This window comes from Pholcus phalangioides, unplaced genomic scaffold, assembly GCF_987345545.1.
Source record: "Pholcus phalangioides strain wild (caught in Gottingen) unplaced genomic scaffold, Ppha-v1.0 ptg000003l_1, whole genome shotgun sequence".
NCBI classification, from domain to species: domain Eukaryota; kingdom Metazoa; phylum Arthropoda; class Arachnida; order Araneae; family Pholcidae; genus Pholcus; species Pholcus phalangioides.
The window spans coordinates 43360709-43376259 of NW_028301596.1; the positions used below are offsets into that span (position 1 = coordinate 43360709).

General features: G+C 37.7%; 1 protein-coding gene across 8 annotated transcripts in view; it reads right to left on the minus strand.

Moving 5' to 3' along the window:
• LOC149088641 (semaphorin-1A-like) overlaps positions 1–15551 on the minus strand; it is a 312700-nt gene that overhangs the window by 16907 nt on the left and 280242 nt on the right. For 5 of the 8 annotated variants that reach the window (XM_089248408.1, XM_089248439.1, XM_089248399.1 and 2 more), the window contains 4 exons: positions 12780–12884; positions 12577–12665; positions 9130–9271; positions 2424–2502 (listed from right to left, as the gene is read on the minus strand). In XM_089248408.1, the coding sequence (XP_089104534.1) occupies positions 2424–2502; positions 9130–9271; positions 12577–12665; positions 12780–12884 (415 nt within the window). Of the gene's footprint in view, positions 1–2423; positions 2503–9129; positions 9272–12576; positions 12666–12779; positions 12885–14365; positions 14387–15551 lie in introns of all 8 variants that reach the window. The other 3 variants (XM_089248431.1, XM_089248423.1, XM_089248388.1) reach the window with 1 other exon arrangement.

A 15551-nucleotide genomic window follows, 5' to 3' on the forward strand; every position in this document is an offset into this window, starting at 1 on the left:
GCTCCCTCTCCCCCACTTAAGGTTTTGGTTAAAATTGCTTGGTTATTTATAAAATACAGTCAAGCCCCGTTTCAATGCCATCATTTGTCTCGCGGAATTCTGGCGCTATAACGAGTTCGAGTTTGGCACTATATCGAATCCCAGCTCAACCAGTGTAATCCCTTTGCACATACTCTGCTCGAAAAATTTGGCCTGTAGAGTATCAACACAGAAGAGATCTGAAACTATATTTAACGTTATGAAAGTGCTGCGATTTCCAATCAGTTTGTAACGGTATTTAATAGTGGCGACGGAATGGCTCGATTAACACGTCTCAGTGAGTTCAATTTTTCCAATAACTGTAACTTCAGCAGCTGAACTCCGACATCTTGGACCGAATTCATCTCACAACGGACCAGGACTCTGCGCGTGCCACTGTATAACAGCCGCACTTATAACACAGAGGGCGCTGTCACCCGGGTGAAAACAATCGTCGGATCCACAATACAGTCACAGTATAACAAAGACGTGATTATCTAGGGTGAAAATATACTTATCCCACGACATAGTAGTAGTCCGACGCCATACCAGCGGAAAACGCCCAGGACTTACAAAAGTAGGTGGCCGGACAATTACCGATAGGTAGTGTACGTAATTATACTGTGTATTCCTGTTTGAATATTTACCCTGTTTATTGTGAGTACACTCACGTGGCCTTAATCCGATCAGAAAAACTATAATCTTTTAGAAATGTCCATAGAAACGCGCTCATTAATTGCTGTATCCTTGAGCCGACACTCATATAGTGTTAATGTGACATAACCATTTAATGGGACAAAAAGCAGTCCATTTTCTTTTTTTACTGCTGCCCATTTGTATTGGACTAATAGAAAAAGTTTGGGAGGAGGCACTGTAAATGATCCATTGTTTGAAAACAGGTCTGTATCGGGACAAAAAAAACATTTACACACACACAGTTTTCATTACACAAGCCGCTTGTAAACCTCGAAGGTTACGCTTATCGTATTTACCTCTCGATCAGAACTAGAGTTTTCAGAATCGATCATATTATGTTTATCACGATACGTCACTGACGTATAGACTGAATACGTATCATAAAGTAAATTGATATGCGATAGGTTTTTTTCACGTATGGACGTATTTGATACGCAATAAAACATGCGAGTCATTAATATGGTTCAATAGCGCAGACATTTGTTATCCAGACTCCAGAGTCGTCTTAACGCTCAACCAGGCGCATGAAAGGATTTCATAATATCAATTAATTGTTACTCAATTATTGAAAACACAAGGGTAACTTGATTCAGGCCTGGGGTTTCCACATTGAAAAAAAGAAGAAGAAAGGGACGAGACACATATTTCTCGAAGAGTTGTTTGCTTAACACATAGATGGCAGTACATACTAATTTGAGAGAAAATTCCCAGACGATCTCTAGGTAAAGATTGAGAATCGTTGCCTTTGTAGTCTAGTGCGCTCACAAGACAAATGACAGGACGTGGACAGTGCCGTCTTAACGCATGTGCCCACCGGGACACGGCCCTTGCCTCAAGAGAAGAGGAGCTCAGAAAAATGAGAAATAGTTGAATTTGAAAATTTGCCAGGCAGGGCTCAAAAAAAAACATTGGCCCGGGGGAGGGAGGCATGATGCTCTTAGAACGGCCCTGGACGTTGGCTCGATTCCTCGCAAAGCAATTGGATTTTCTCTCTTTCCTAAATTCATCTCATCAGTCAGCTGTTGAAAACATTCGTATGGATAGAAAAGAGTGACATATCATCCTCGGACATATCACTATTCATAATTGAATGTATTTTTGAATGTAGAAAATTTGATAAAATTCCCACGTCTCTGTCTTTAAAAGATGAGACGCAACTTAATATTTAATAAATTACTACTCAAATGACTACTGAAATAAATAAACTTTAACGCTCTTCAAATAAATCCAGTGGCAAAGTTCTAGCGTTCATTCATTCATTCGCTCTTCAAATACTGAAATTACTAGTGCAACTTAACAAATTACTGTTTTTTTTCTGGATTAGTCGGGAGTCTGGGAATTTCGTGAATCTGCTGATGTTTAGAATATGCCAGCTTCTCGTATTAACATATAAATTCAATGAGGTCACGAACACATGAATTGGTCGCATTTCACACATTAATCACGAAGCACAAAATATTTTAAACTTTTTCAAGAGCAACTATTAATGATTCAAAGTTTCTTTCTCGAAATCTTTTTTAAAATGCTTGTCATCACAAAGGACGCCGCAATGAAAAAGAAATGCATTATATATATAAATGATAATTTACCCAGAGAGTTTGAAAAGATTTATAAAACTAAGAACGTCGGTATCAATGTTATGATGCTATTCTAGATCTAGAACTTTCTATACATTTGCAAAAATGAAATTGAAATTATATAATACTTACGGGGGTGTCGTGAAAACAGCGTATATAAGTTGTGCTGGTTTCCCACTGTACAAACCGTCAACAATATGGCTGGTAGATTCTGTATAAAATATATCAAAATGAGAAAAACAGAAATTCACGTATCATATTAAAATTTATCAATTTCCACATTAGGACTGATAATTGATTAAAATTTTTAACTGGCAAATTAAAAATTTGCAATCGATAAATCAGCTGATTAATTGAATTTTAATCGAATGTTTTCTGCGACTACAAAATTAATAAAATACTATATGTAAAATATATATTTCATTCATTTCATGCACTTATTGGCCAAATGTAAAGAAATATAGGAATATAGATCAACACTATAGAGCAACGGGATTTTCGAACTACCTGGAATGACGGTAGCGGTCATTGCCGCTGTAGGAAAAAATCGACTAAAATTACTTTTCTTCACCGAGACTTCTTAAAAGAGTAGGTTATATACTATGTATTCAGTGTCTTTGACTTATTTTTGCAGTAAACCCTTTTGTTCATGCACCATTTTTTTTTTTAAATTTCAGAAAAAGGCCTTGTAATGACAAAGACTAATGTCCCACGTTTTCTTACTTTAAAAAGAGGTTTGACCATGATTTTTTTAGCTCTTGTAATTCGCGGCTTCATTTTAACTTGACAGTCCACTGACAAGGTATGAAGTAGAATACTCTTAAGAAATTCTCGAGATATTGCATGTGCGGAACGAACAAAAAACCCGTAAATAGCCGCCAAATCCCTAGCAATGTAAAATACACACGTAAAACAGCTTTTCGATGCCGATCGCATAGTGCACTGAATGAATTCATTTTGTCGAAAATATCCACGGCACTCATTATTGCTCTATCAAACTGTTGCTTGTTTCTGCAGAAACGCCTCCCAAACGGTACTTGTGAGGAGAGGAGCTGATTCTTCCCAGAGTACCAAAAACTACTGTTCATAGTTGAGACAATAAATTTTTGTCTCGTCTTCAAAAAGTCCCATCAGACTAGATTTGAAACCATCACTTTCAGTTGAATCGACTTGTCAAAAAGTTCATTAACACCCATATTAGAGAAAAAGTATCCTGCGACACCACAACCTAGAATTGCCCCTCAACCAATCGATACTGGTGTCCCCTTGTAAAAGCAGTCGATTGACGGCATATTAATAATTCAGTTAATCAAGTTAATCCACAAATTCTTAATTAAAATTCAAATTGAATTCTAATCGGATTGATCGAGTCAATTAACTCAACAAAAATTTGTAACTTTGATTAATAATCGATTAATCGGACCAGCCTTATTCTAAATCATAATTTGGCCCAAATAATAAACATTTGGAAATTATACGTAAGAAAATTCCACAACGTAAGTGTGTGTAGATAGAAAACTATAGTATCCTAAAAATCGCAGAAATAAATCGCGAAAGGTATAAGGACGAAAGAAAATAGTCGAAAAGACTTTCTTTTTACCAGAACATTCTACGGGAAAGACCCATGTAAAGAAATAAGCTGCTCCTTCCCATGTACAAAAGACAAAATAAAAAGAGGAAGTAAAACAGAAGAAAATATATCATTTCTTTATTCTTTTCTTTATTTTGGCGCTCTTTTCAGAGTTTGATCATGCCTTAGTCAGCAGGGACCCTTACGAAAAAAAGAAAGGAGCCTCCAACATTGAGACAAGGCACAACCAAGTGATCCGTAAAGGGTGAAGAATAAGGAAAGAAAAAGAAAAAACAAAACGAGCAGGAAGTGAAGACAAAAGCCGCTAGGGGGCACTCTCGAGAGTCCAAAAGAAACCGAACAAGACAAATTCGCCAGTCTTTACTCTTCTAGCACTTTATTCCACTATACCCTTTTTTATATATATACGTATACAGTATATATTATTTAAGTTGTTTTCGCTCTGGCAACTTTTCTCCAGTCTTTATGAAGATCTATTTGGTTTAGCTTCTATTCCCTCAACCGAAAGTGAAATTCCGAACCTCCATCTTCTTTCTTAGAAACTTATCCCAGAATCTTCACGACTCAACACTTTGAGAAGCTCGGGTGCTTTTTAAAGCGGAAGCGCCCCTGTTGGTTTTCACGGAATTTTGAATTTCCCGAATTTAGAAAGTTCTCTTATTTTCTTTCCTTCTAACGAAAAATCCCCGGGAAATCTGGGAAGATTGAAAGAGCTCTGGATCGAGGATACCGGGGGTAACTAGAATATCGAATGAAGTAAGCTGCTGGAACCGTTTTCGAGGGGGTTCTTAAGCGATAGTAGACGGATACAAAAACGTCAGGCTCTCACAGTCACTCTTTTTTTATATATGCGGTAGAGGAATTGATCGGAATATCGACTTGATGAGCTTTTTTGGGCTGTTTTTAATGGCAATCGAGTCCTATTTGTGGGGGAAAAATTCTCGGATTGCATTTCGTTGTCAATTATTATTGTTGCTTATTTTCATGATATTTTTTTTGGACCTAATTTTTTATTGATGTTAGCAGGGATAGAGAAAATTACCACCAATGTCCAAAATTTGATGAGCTGATAAAGTTACAACATGGAGATGACTTCTTTGTCATATATGCACCTCGTAAACATTACTCTAAGCGATTTGTAACGATTCGGTGCATGCAGGAACGCACGCGAGCGCGTGTGTGTGTGCGGCTCCAGTGTGTTCATGTTGTCAGAAGAATGCGTGTTTCGTGTTCTAGCGGTGCTGCGATTTGCGTTCATCAGTATCACGTGAACCTGTATTGGGAGTGAAAGTGGCCTAAGCCTGAATTCTCGTGTGATCTCAATTTAGATCAGGGCTGGACAAACCATAGAAACAAGGTGAATATGGCGACTAAAAAATTGTTAGTGATTTGAAATTTTCTTTGTGTTGCTATCTAATTTTCAGGCTGAGAGCAGCACAAACCGTCTGGAATTAATAGCTGAATATTTGTCAACACGAAAGAGGGACACTATGCCCTGAAAACGCCAAAAAAAGCATTATTTTTGGATCTTTTTCTCCGGGTAAAAAAATTTTTGGCGATTGAAAATTTTTCTGGCACCTAGTTTTTTCTGCGCTTTCTCCAGCCGTGATTTAGCTGACCGCCTATCTCGGTGATTCTCAAACTAATGATAACCATGACCTCACCCCCCCCATCCCATTCTAGCGGCAGTTTACCATTGACGAAAAACATTTACCGTCTTATACTCATCAAGTACTAGATCAATATACTCATTAAGTAGTATGACTGATTCAAGAGATGCCTTTAAGCTCTGAAATCTGTATCTATTCCAGAAATTTCCTTCTCATTACTCATCGGAACTCTGAAAATATTTTTTTTTTTTTGAAATATTTAATCAAATTTTGGAATTATCTCCTCCTAATTTTTCTTCAAAATTTTGGAATTAGGCTGATTTTCGGAGAATTTTAAGAAAAAGTTTTTTAGCCTAGGAATTTTTTTTCGTTGGTTCTTAACTAGCCCATTTGTAACCTTACCATCAGCCCCATCTACCGGCTAGCTCTGTGTTTTAGAGGCGATTTGCCCGTGGCTCCTTTCATTCTAGCCAACGACAAAGAGGGTCAGCGGTTGAAAGAGAAGTGAAGTGAAAACGTCCGAACGAAAATCTCGAGAGCAAAAACTTCCGAGTAAAAAAAAGGCGCTGTAATTTTACAGAAGATCGATATTTGCTATCTACTACTTAACCGTACACATTCCTCACCGGATTTCTAATGAATTGGTACATGCCGGAATGTGCGCATACGTGTTGTTAGCCTAACGTGAAGGTTGTTTCTGTGTTATGTGTAGTGCTGCCATCTGCCATCAATTTTTATAACTATGAGTAAAGTGTAATGATATTTGATCACTGGATGTCGTAAACTCGGATTTTAGTGCTCATAATTTCTGATATTCTGTGAAGAACCACATGATCCTGTAAAGGCTGAAACGAGCCTAGCACACTTGTCAATAGGCCTAATTATGCTGCAGTCACATAATTAGGGGAAAGGAACAATGGTATCCAAAGTAATGTATTCCCCAGACACCCACAGACTTTTTGCAAAAATTATATTGGAAATCGGTGATCATGATAGAGCTCCTGCTTTTGAAAAACAGAATTGTTTATATACATCTGATCATTGTCCCGGAAAACGTGTTCCCGAGAGCATATTAAATGAAATTTATGAATCATAAATAATGTATGTATATATATGCAAGTCGAAGAGATTGACGGTTTAATTTTTCATAAATATATATATTATATTTTTCGTTGAAAAATTTCCACACATAAAGGGTTTTCTGATCTAATTACAAACCTATGCAGTCGGCAGGCATGTTTCTTCCCCGAACAGAACCAAAAGTTCTAGAAAATATCCTCATAGAGTCCTGATACCACCTTCGAAACGAACTTTTCCCCTTTCCTTCCCCCCACCCCCTGATAATTTTCGGTCATTTGTACTTTGATTAGTTCGGTGCTATGGCAACATTGAAAAAACACATGAATAGCGAATTTTGAGGCTATTTCTCCCCTCATTTACTATGTATGTGCTACAAACTACGATAACGCTGCGTATAGTTTTGTTCTTTCTTTCTTTTTAAAAACTAAATAAGGTAACGTGCGGAAACTAACATGCAAATGGCTCTTTGTCTCTACGAGTTAGAACAAATGAACGTATGGCTTGAAAAGGAGGAGGTCATTACTGTACCTTCTTGTGTTATACTGTATTGTATTCTCGCTTTTTTACCGATTATAATTTGTAATAATGTGTGGCGTTCGCTTTTCCTTTTTTTTTTTTTTGTCGATAATCGGACTGTTTATCAGTGAAAATGGACAATAATATACTTGAGAATAACAAACCTCCTAGCTAATATTAACGTGAATCGATTTAGCTATCGATTATGTTTTATCACTGTGAGTTTTTGTGTTTTGTCAAAGGTGAAGTATGACACTAATGCTCCAAGAAATTTAGTTGATACCGGGTACATGTAATTCGCATTTCAATCTATAATAAAGATTTCAGTAACGACAGCTTTGTGATGTTGCGCCAGTCTGTGACAAGAAACAATGGCTACCAATTGAGGCTATCTGCATCCCCAGGGCTCCACAGCTTTTTACTGAGGGAGGGTCCACAACCCAATTATAATGAAAGAAAATTTACAAAGAGAGAAAAAAGTTGCAAAAACATAAAAATTTAATACATATACTTAAAAAGAAAAGTTTCAATTAAATAACCGCGCGTAAACACCGCTGCAACGTCGGTGGACTGCAGTAGTAATATTATTATGATGGGGCAAAAATTATACTTGTGGTGACATCTATGGATAGGAGTTAGAACCACAAGCAGAGATAAACTTGGAAGTCTGGGGGGGGGGGGGCACGATGACGATGATGTCAATTCTTATATATATATATATACATTGGATCAGTCGACTCCACCCTTTTTCCTGACACAGGGGTACACCAGAAACGGCGACATGACCACAGAAAAAATTGCTACCGCAGGGAGTCCCTCATCGAGGGGTTAGCGCGCCAACCTCTCGATGAGTATAAAAAAACAAGCCTGCCGTTCGGAATCGGCAATTAATTGTAGGTCCCGGTCTAATTAGCCCTTGTGTGCAGAAAATGACCTTGGTGCGACAAAAATGATCAACGATCAAATGACTCCGCTCTTGACGCTTGCCCCGCCCCACGCTTCCCCGTAACTCCGCCCATGGTTAGAACGTTGTTTTAGTTCAGGCAATTGCTGTCACATCACACTTACTAGTGTTGGACAGAATAACCTTCATTTCTCGAGAATATTCTCACTGATAGTTTCACCTGCGGTAAATGTAGTTAAATGGCAGACACCATGATTTCTGGAGAGTTCCAAGACTAAAAGTATTTGGAAACCGCTGTACTATACAAAACACAATCTAAACTATTTTGTATGAAATGAACAAAGGACAGCTGAGAGGGAGATAATAAGGTCTATTTATCCATAGAATAGCTATCCGCTATCACGTGTTTATCAACATATATAATTTGAGATCACAATTGCTAGTTGATGGCTAGGTACCATAACGAGGTATAGGGTGTTCAGAAAGTGGCACCCTAATTTTAAAATTTGTTTCCTTTAGAAATAAAGAATGAGGGAAAAATTGAATGAAAAGGTTTAAGGAAAATTCACCGACCAGCAATTCACCGCTAGGAAAATTCACCTCAGTAGCTCGCTCGCAAACTCACTCGTACGTTCACTCACTCGCTCACACAGTCAGTTTTTCGCTCACTTACCCACGCTGTCGGTGAATTTTCCGTCGATGAATTGCTAGTCGAGGAATTTTCCGGACACGAATCTAGCCACATAGGCCAGCTGATGCGACAATAATGCTGCACGAAATCCCTCTGTTACTTCTATTCAACCCTTGATTTATAGATTAAAATCTGTATTACGTGTGCCAAGGATCATAATTAGTTTAAAATACGGTGCCATGCCTCATGTCGCGGTCCACAAAAAAGCACTGAGAACCAAACCGGTGGAACCGCCATCTAGAAACTAGACCAAAAATTTTGGAGCTTCTAGAACCTATTTTGAACATTATAAATTGTGTATACGTGCGTATATTACAAAATCTCCAATGATTTGCGGGTCGCAGTTTCGCTTAGGGCTGGCAACTTTTGGCCTTTTCAATAAGACGCTACTGGTTGAGTATTTATTGTTATAAGTCATAAAATTTTGTAATTGATCAGGTACTTACGTATCTCGTTAAAATAAAACGGAAACTCTCCTGGCAGCGAACAATTAAGCCTTGCTTTCAAGAATGATGTCCACCTGTCCCGGAATTTATGCGGCCCACCTTTGTCCTTTGTGCAGACTCTGGCAACTCTAGAATATACGGTCTGAAAGAAAAAAAAAAATTTAGATGAGCATAAGTGGAATGGGACGATATAATTAGTCACAATTAATTTTTATTGTTACAGGTTTTGTTTCATTGTTTAATATCTCTTGCAAGTCCAGGATTTGAATCCGACTGATGTGCTGACCGGTATAAACGCAAAATATCCGTCTTGAATCCTTAAGGTCCAACATAAACGTGTCTTATACAAGGTGTAGACTCGGATCCAAAAGGGGGGGAGGGGTGATAGCTCCCACCAAGAGCTGAATAATATCGGAAAAAAAGTCTGTCCCATAAAATACGAGACGATCCAACAAACCTACACAATAAGTCACCCCCTCCCTGGCTACACATCACCCTAGATTCGCAACTGCCTCCGGTCCATTCTCTGCCTTGTGGCTGTCTGGCCTGGCTGTACCCTACGATTGGGGGAGGGGGTCTCCCTCTCCTCGTCTTTCAGAATTTTCTCTGGTACGACCGCACCCTCCGGGCAATGAGCTAAAATCGTGTAAACAGCAGAGCCTGGTCGTGCTTTGTCTGATCTGTCTGGCCTGATGCGGGCGGTTTGTCGGTCCTGGATATCATTTGATTTTTCCAGTGTGGCCCATGTCTCCTGAGACGAACCAGCTTATATTCCTAGGGGGACAGAGCAGGGGTCACGGTTGGCCTGGTGATGGTGGTGGTGGTGGTCCATTCTCTGCTGAGGACATCTGATTAGGCTTATTTCGAAGCTGAAGATGTTTGTCTCCGCTCCAATTGAAGCTGAATATGGCTGCTTCGTACCGTTTGAATCTGATGTCTGTTTTATTCGCTGCTGAAGATGCCTGTCTCCGATCCATTTGAAGCTTTCTTTTCTTTCAAACCGAGCACAACTCAGGTCTATCACCATCCATTCGAGGCTGAAGACGTCTGCTATCGCTTCATTCGCAGGTAAAAATGCCTGCCCTCCGCTCAGGCGTGGATCCAAAACAGGAGGATGGTCGCCACCTTCCAAGAGTCGAAATTTATGGGGAGGAAGTCTATCCCGTAAAATACCGGACGAACTAACGAACCTACAAAATAAGTCGCCCCTCGAAACACGTCAACGTCGATCATCGCCCTACAGGGCACACCATGTAAACAATTTAAGAGATATTCTTTATTAATTAATGATTTTTCGAGAAACATAATTAGCATCTTTTCAATACCCCCAGGTAATGCGGGGGGGGGGGGGAAACTTCAATACTGGTGATTGTTTCAAACCGATAATTTCAAAGGAAATTAGCGGCATCTAGTTTATAAGTAAAAAATAATAATACAAATTAAATAAACATAAACTATTAAAAGAGGGTATAAAACTGCGAATTTTTAAAGTAATTTATTGTTATTATTATTATTTTTTTTATCTATCACAAATTCTCGAATGTTCTTCACTGATAGAGAAGAAAATATTTTTTTCAAGGTTTTTTTTCCCCGAAGAAAATAATTTTTTTTCCTCGCCCAGATGTTACAAATTAACGAAGTAACGAAAGGAGATGGAAAAAAAAAAATGAAAACGAGTTAATTAGGAACATAATCGATTAGAAGTTAATCGAATTTTTCCCATCGAGGGTCGTAAACACATATACAAAAATGTGCTTAACTACTGTTTCTTATTATGGCTTTGAGGGATTTCCTGCTTGAATAATATATATTTTTATTTTTTTTTGGCCTTCTCGAAGGAGATGGGTCAAGCAAGGCCAATAATTTTAAAATGGCTGGAAATTGTGAAATTTTTGGCGTGAAATTTGTAAAATTCGGATGGTGAAAGAATACGATGTGTGAAAAAATAAGGAATACTCTTGACCCGATATTTGACTTGGCCATGGGGATGGGATATGGAAATTTCGCCTGCCCTGATTGACCATGTGAATGTGAGTGATAATAGGCGCCAATTCCCAGACTCGAAAGATCTGTAGCTTGTCAAATGAGGAAACATATTGCTGCCAAAGAGAATATAAACAAATGAAAGTGAAAATATGTAATTTTTCGGGGTGGCCATATGACCCGTGTTTCCACGACATTCCCGTATTTTCCTGTAATTTTAGCCCTCCCGACTTTTTTTTTTATAACAATTGTCCCGTTTGTTCAACGAAGTCCACTTGAAATCAATAGGCTTTATAGATATTATGCCGAGGTGAACAGGAAAAAGTGTTATTTCTTTCCACCGGGAATCGAACCTAGGACCTCATGAATACCGGGCCAGCGATCTGACCATTATACCATAGAGCAGCGTTTCTCAACCGCCGGGCCGCGACTGATCTGCCGTTTCCTTTCCTCCCCATTCATTTTCCTTTAATCATGTGTTTGACCGGGCCTTCCACTTACAAAAATGAATGAAACCGGGCCGCGGGCTTCCAAAGGTGGAGAATCACTGCCACCAACCAGAGACCATCCTCTTTTTCCCTAAAACGCGCATAGTAGCGTGACTTGCTCAATAGAGAACTTGCACTCTTGTTAAAAGAGACTACAGCAACGCTAGTATGCATGTTTTAGGGAAAAAAGGATCGACCTCTATGTTATAATGGCCAGTACGCTTGCCCGGTATGCAAGAGTTCCTGGGTTCGATTCCCGGTGGACACTTTTTTCCTGTTCACCTCGGCATAATATCGAGAAAGCTTATTGATTTCATGTATCTTAACCGAGCAAGATAATCATCTTCCATCTTTACTGAAATCCACTCTCTTGAATTCTTATTCTTCACTGAAATCAAGGTGATTATTATGACTGAAGATTCATCACACATGTTTGTCATGTTAATTTTTTTTTTCGTGAATTCATTTAAATCCACTGATTTGCAGTGCACTAATTTTCCGCCATTAGCAATTTATTATTGTTATTTTTTTTTTCCAGCAAAAATTGGAAACCTTGCTCAGTTTTGGTATCATATTTGGCGACAATTGGCAATTTCCTGTGTTTTTTCTAGCCAGAACATGATCACTGAGATTGTAAGAACTGGAGGATTTTCTTTGGAGATTTTTAATTTCTGCGAAGCATAATTTGAGGATTTATATGGATTAAAATTTTTCTCGTTTTTGCAAATGAGAAAGATCCCGACAATTTTACATTTAGTAATGATAAATCAATGTAATTTTACATTAAGTAATGAAAAATCCCTGCAATTTTACTTTTAAAAATAAAAAAGTCCCTACATAGTTTACAAAAATCCTTTTTTTATATTTATTTTTGTACGGATATTGGATCCGAGCGAAAATCTCCTCTAATTCTCGCTCTCCAATGTTGGCAGGTGTGAGATTATAATTATTATTGATTTATTTTCCTGAGACTCACCTTGCCGCAATTGATGTACTCAACGGCTGTCTCGCGGAAGAAAAAGTATACGTAATCTTCGTGGTGGATGGAGCTGACGAAACTTGGAGCTGTGAATATTAGAAAAAATATCTTCAATACCAGTGATTTCACTCACATATATTAATAAGAAATTAACAAAGTTATGTTATTTAACCAATCCGTAAATAAAGTTCTTTACTCACCGTTCAAATGTTCGAAATTGAACTGTTCCGTACGCAGAGGTTCTCTGTAAATTAGCGGATCCGCTCCTGAGAACTGAGCTACAGTCGCTACGTATAAATCACCATCTGAAACGACCATTAAACAAGATAATCGATCAGATATCTAACAACACGAAAAAAAGTATCAAATGGTGGGAAAGGGTAAAGTTATTGTATGGAACTCCAAAGCAATGATTCTCAAAGTGTATGTTACGGCTCCTAAGGGAGTCGGCGACGTTTCTGTTGACATTGATGATTGCCTATATGTGATTGTCGGTAAAATGCTTGTCATACATGATCAATTTTCTTTTTAAAGAATATAAAACCATATCAAAATGTCATACATAGAGAACGATAAACAATAAAGCATGCAAACATCAGCAAAAGAGTTATTTAAACAATTATAGTACAGTAAAACCTCTCTTTTGCGGTTACCGGCAGGAGAAAGAAATTCGTCCGTAAAAGAAGGGCGACCGTTAATCAGGGGTTTGAAATGTATACTTTTATTATGCTAGGGGAAATTATTATTTGGCCGTAAAAGAGGCGTGACCGCATCTGAGGGGTTTGTCCGTTAAGAGAGGTTTTACTGTATATATTTACTTTTTTTAGAAGTGTGCAATATATCCTTTGTAGTTCGAGCCACATTTGAACGATACTTCATTTCTGTGCATCCGATTGCCAACATGGATTGCAGCAAAATCTTGATCACTAGCCTGATTCTTGGAGTCACTATGATTCGTATTTTATGGGTCAGAATCACGTTTTGACATTATTTAGCTATTTCTTCGTTTCAGTGAAAATACTCTCATTTTGTCATGCTTTTTTAAAGAAAATTCACTTTGATGATCTTAAATCATGATCACTTAACACTACGTGTGCATTAACAAAATATCCAGATTGTTTAAAATATGGTCACACCGAGGGGAATGTGTGTTAAGGTAGTCAGTGTTAATCATATAGTGCAAAGTACGGTGTCTGTGAGGAAAATATTCTATCATACCAAACATTTATTTTGCTGCAGACCACACGCATCAATACGTCGATATACCTTGATTTTGATCGATTAGAAAAACAAACACATGGCATTTCGGCTCACTCTGCATTGAAAACGGTGCCTCAATATAAATTAAAATTGAACAAATTTATAAATTTCTAGATGCAAATGTTAAATCCATTTCTGATACAGTTTTAGTGAAAAACAAAATGACTCATAATGGGATATATTTTTTAGTATCAAATATAATTCAGTTCATGTTGAGTGGAAACATATTTTGTGAGAATGTAACTTAAAAAGCTCTTAAAGTAATGTCTGAAGAAAATGGGGTTATAAAAATAAAAGAAGAAAGAGAGAGAGAGAGAGAGAGAGGAAATTGTGGCTTTGGAAACTAAATGCTGGGTGTGGTTCACATCGAAGTCAAGGACCGAGTCCTGGATTATAATACAAGGAGAGACTCGCGATTCTTTTTGGCAGAAAAAGAGAGAGAGTGTGTGTGTATGTAGAGAGAGAGAGAGAATGGATGTTAAAACCAAAGACATTACAAAAGATAAAAATCAATATTTAACATTACCTGTCCGCTGACCAATGGGTCCTATTTTGTAAAGCATGAATCAAAGAAAATAACAATAGCAATTATTAAGATTCGAGAATTATTCTTAAGAGCAAGAAAGAAGAAAAGAAAAGTTCAATATTTAAATGATAGCAATATGCGTATATATTTTGCACACAAGGGCACTCAATATATCATCTTGCGTAAATTGTTTATATATAATGGATATTTGATTTCCTAATGTTGTGTGGTTGGAGCTTGAATGAACAGACTAGAATTTGTTTTTTTTTTTACAACATATTTAATCCTTTTCAATCTAGATAGATATGAGCTATCGCCATCAAAAGATTGGAGAGGGAAGTTAATGCATGTAGGTTGTATCAAATGCGTGACCCCATAATATTTTGATAATGGGTTCGAGATTCAGTCGGAAATTGTTACATTATACTCGTATAAATTGAACTTTTCAACATTTAAATATTTTCTGTAATATTAATACGAAGCAGTAGCTTAATATTCAGCAAAGTTTTTTTTTATATTTTTCGAAAACCAAGCTGATAGTGAGCTCACGTCATCTTTTTGTTGGCATAGGAGCTCAATTAGACACATTTTCCAGGTCATCAAAAAAGATATTGACAATGTTACAAGTTATTTTTGACATAACGATTAGTAGTATGGTATCAAGACCAAGCTGTTCACAGTGGCTCGGTGTTAAATGAGTCCAATTAATGGAAGATATGACCTTTAAAACAGCGTTGTTGACGGCAGCTGTTCAAATGGTTGTTCAAAGAATCGGCCAAGAAGATTACCGAGGATTGTGCTAATTCAGTTCTTCCAACACTGAGCCACCGTCAGCAGTCAAGTCTTACACTGAGACACTGCACTGCAGCATTGTGTCACAAACAACAATTATTCCGATGTGTTGAGTGCAGGTGTGGTGTTTTACAAAATAACGTCCGCCTATATATGCAACATGTGTCTCGATCCCTTCGCCAAATTTCACTGTAAGGCAGGGGTTCTTAATCTTTTCGTGTTCCATAGATACTTTGGGCTGATAATAGGAAGGCCAGGGATCCCCTTAGATAATAAGATAAAGGCCACGGATCATTCACCGAATAATATTTCAGCATACATTGATATAAGTACAATAAACTGTTTTTGCATCAGGGACCTCCTTATACTTTTTTTAATCAAGGACCCTTGGTTG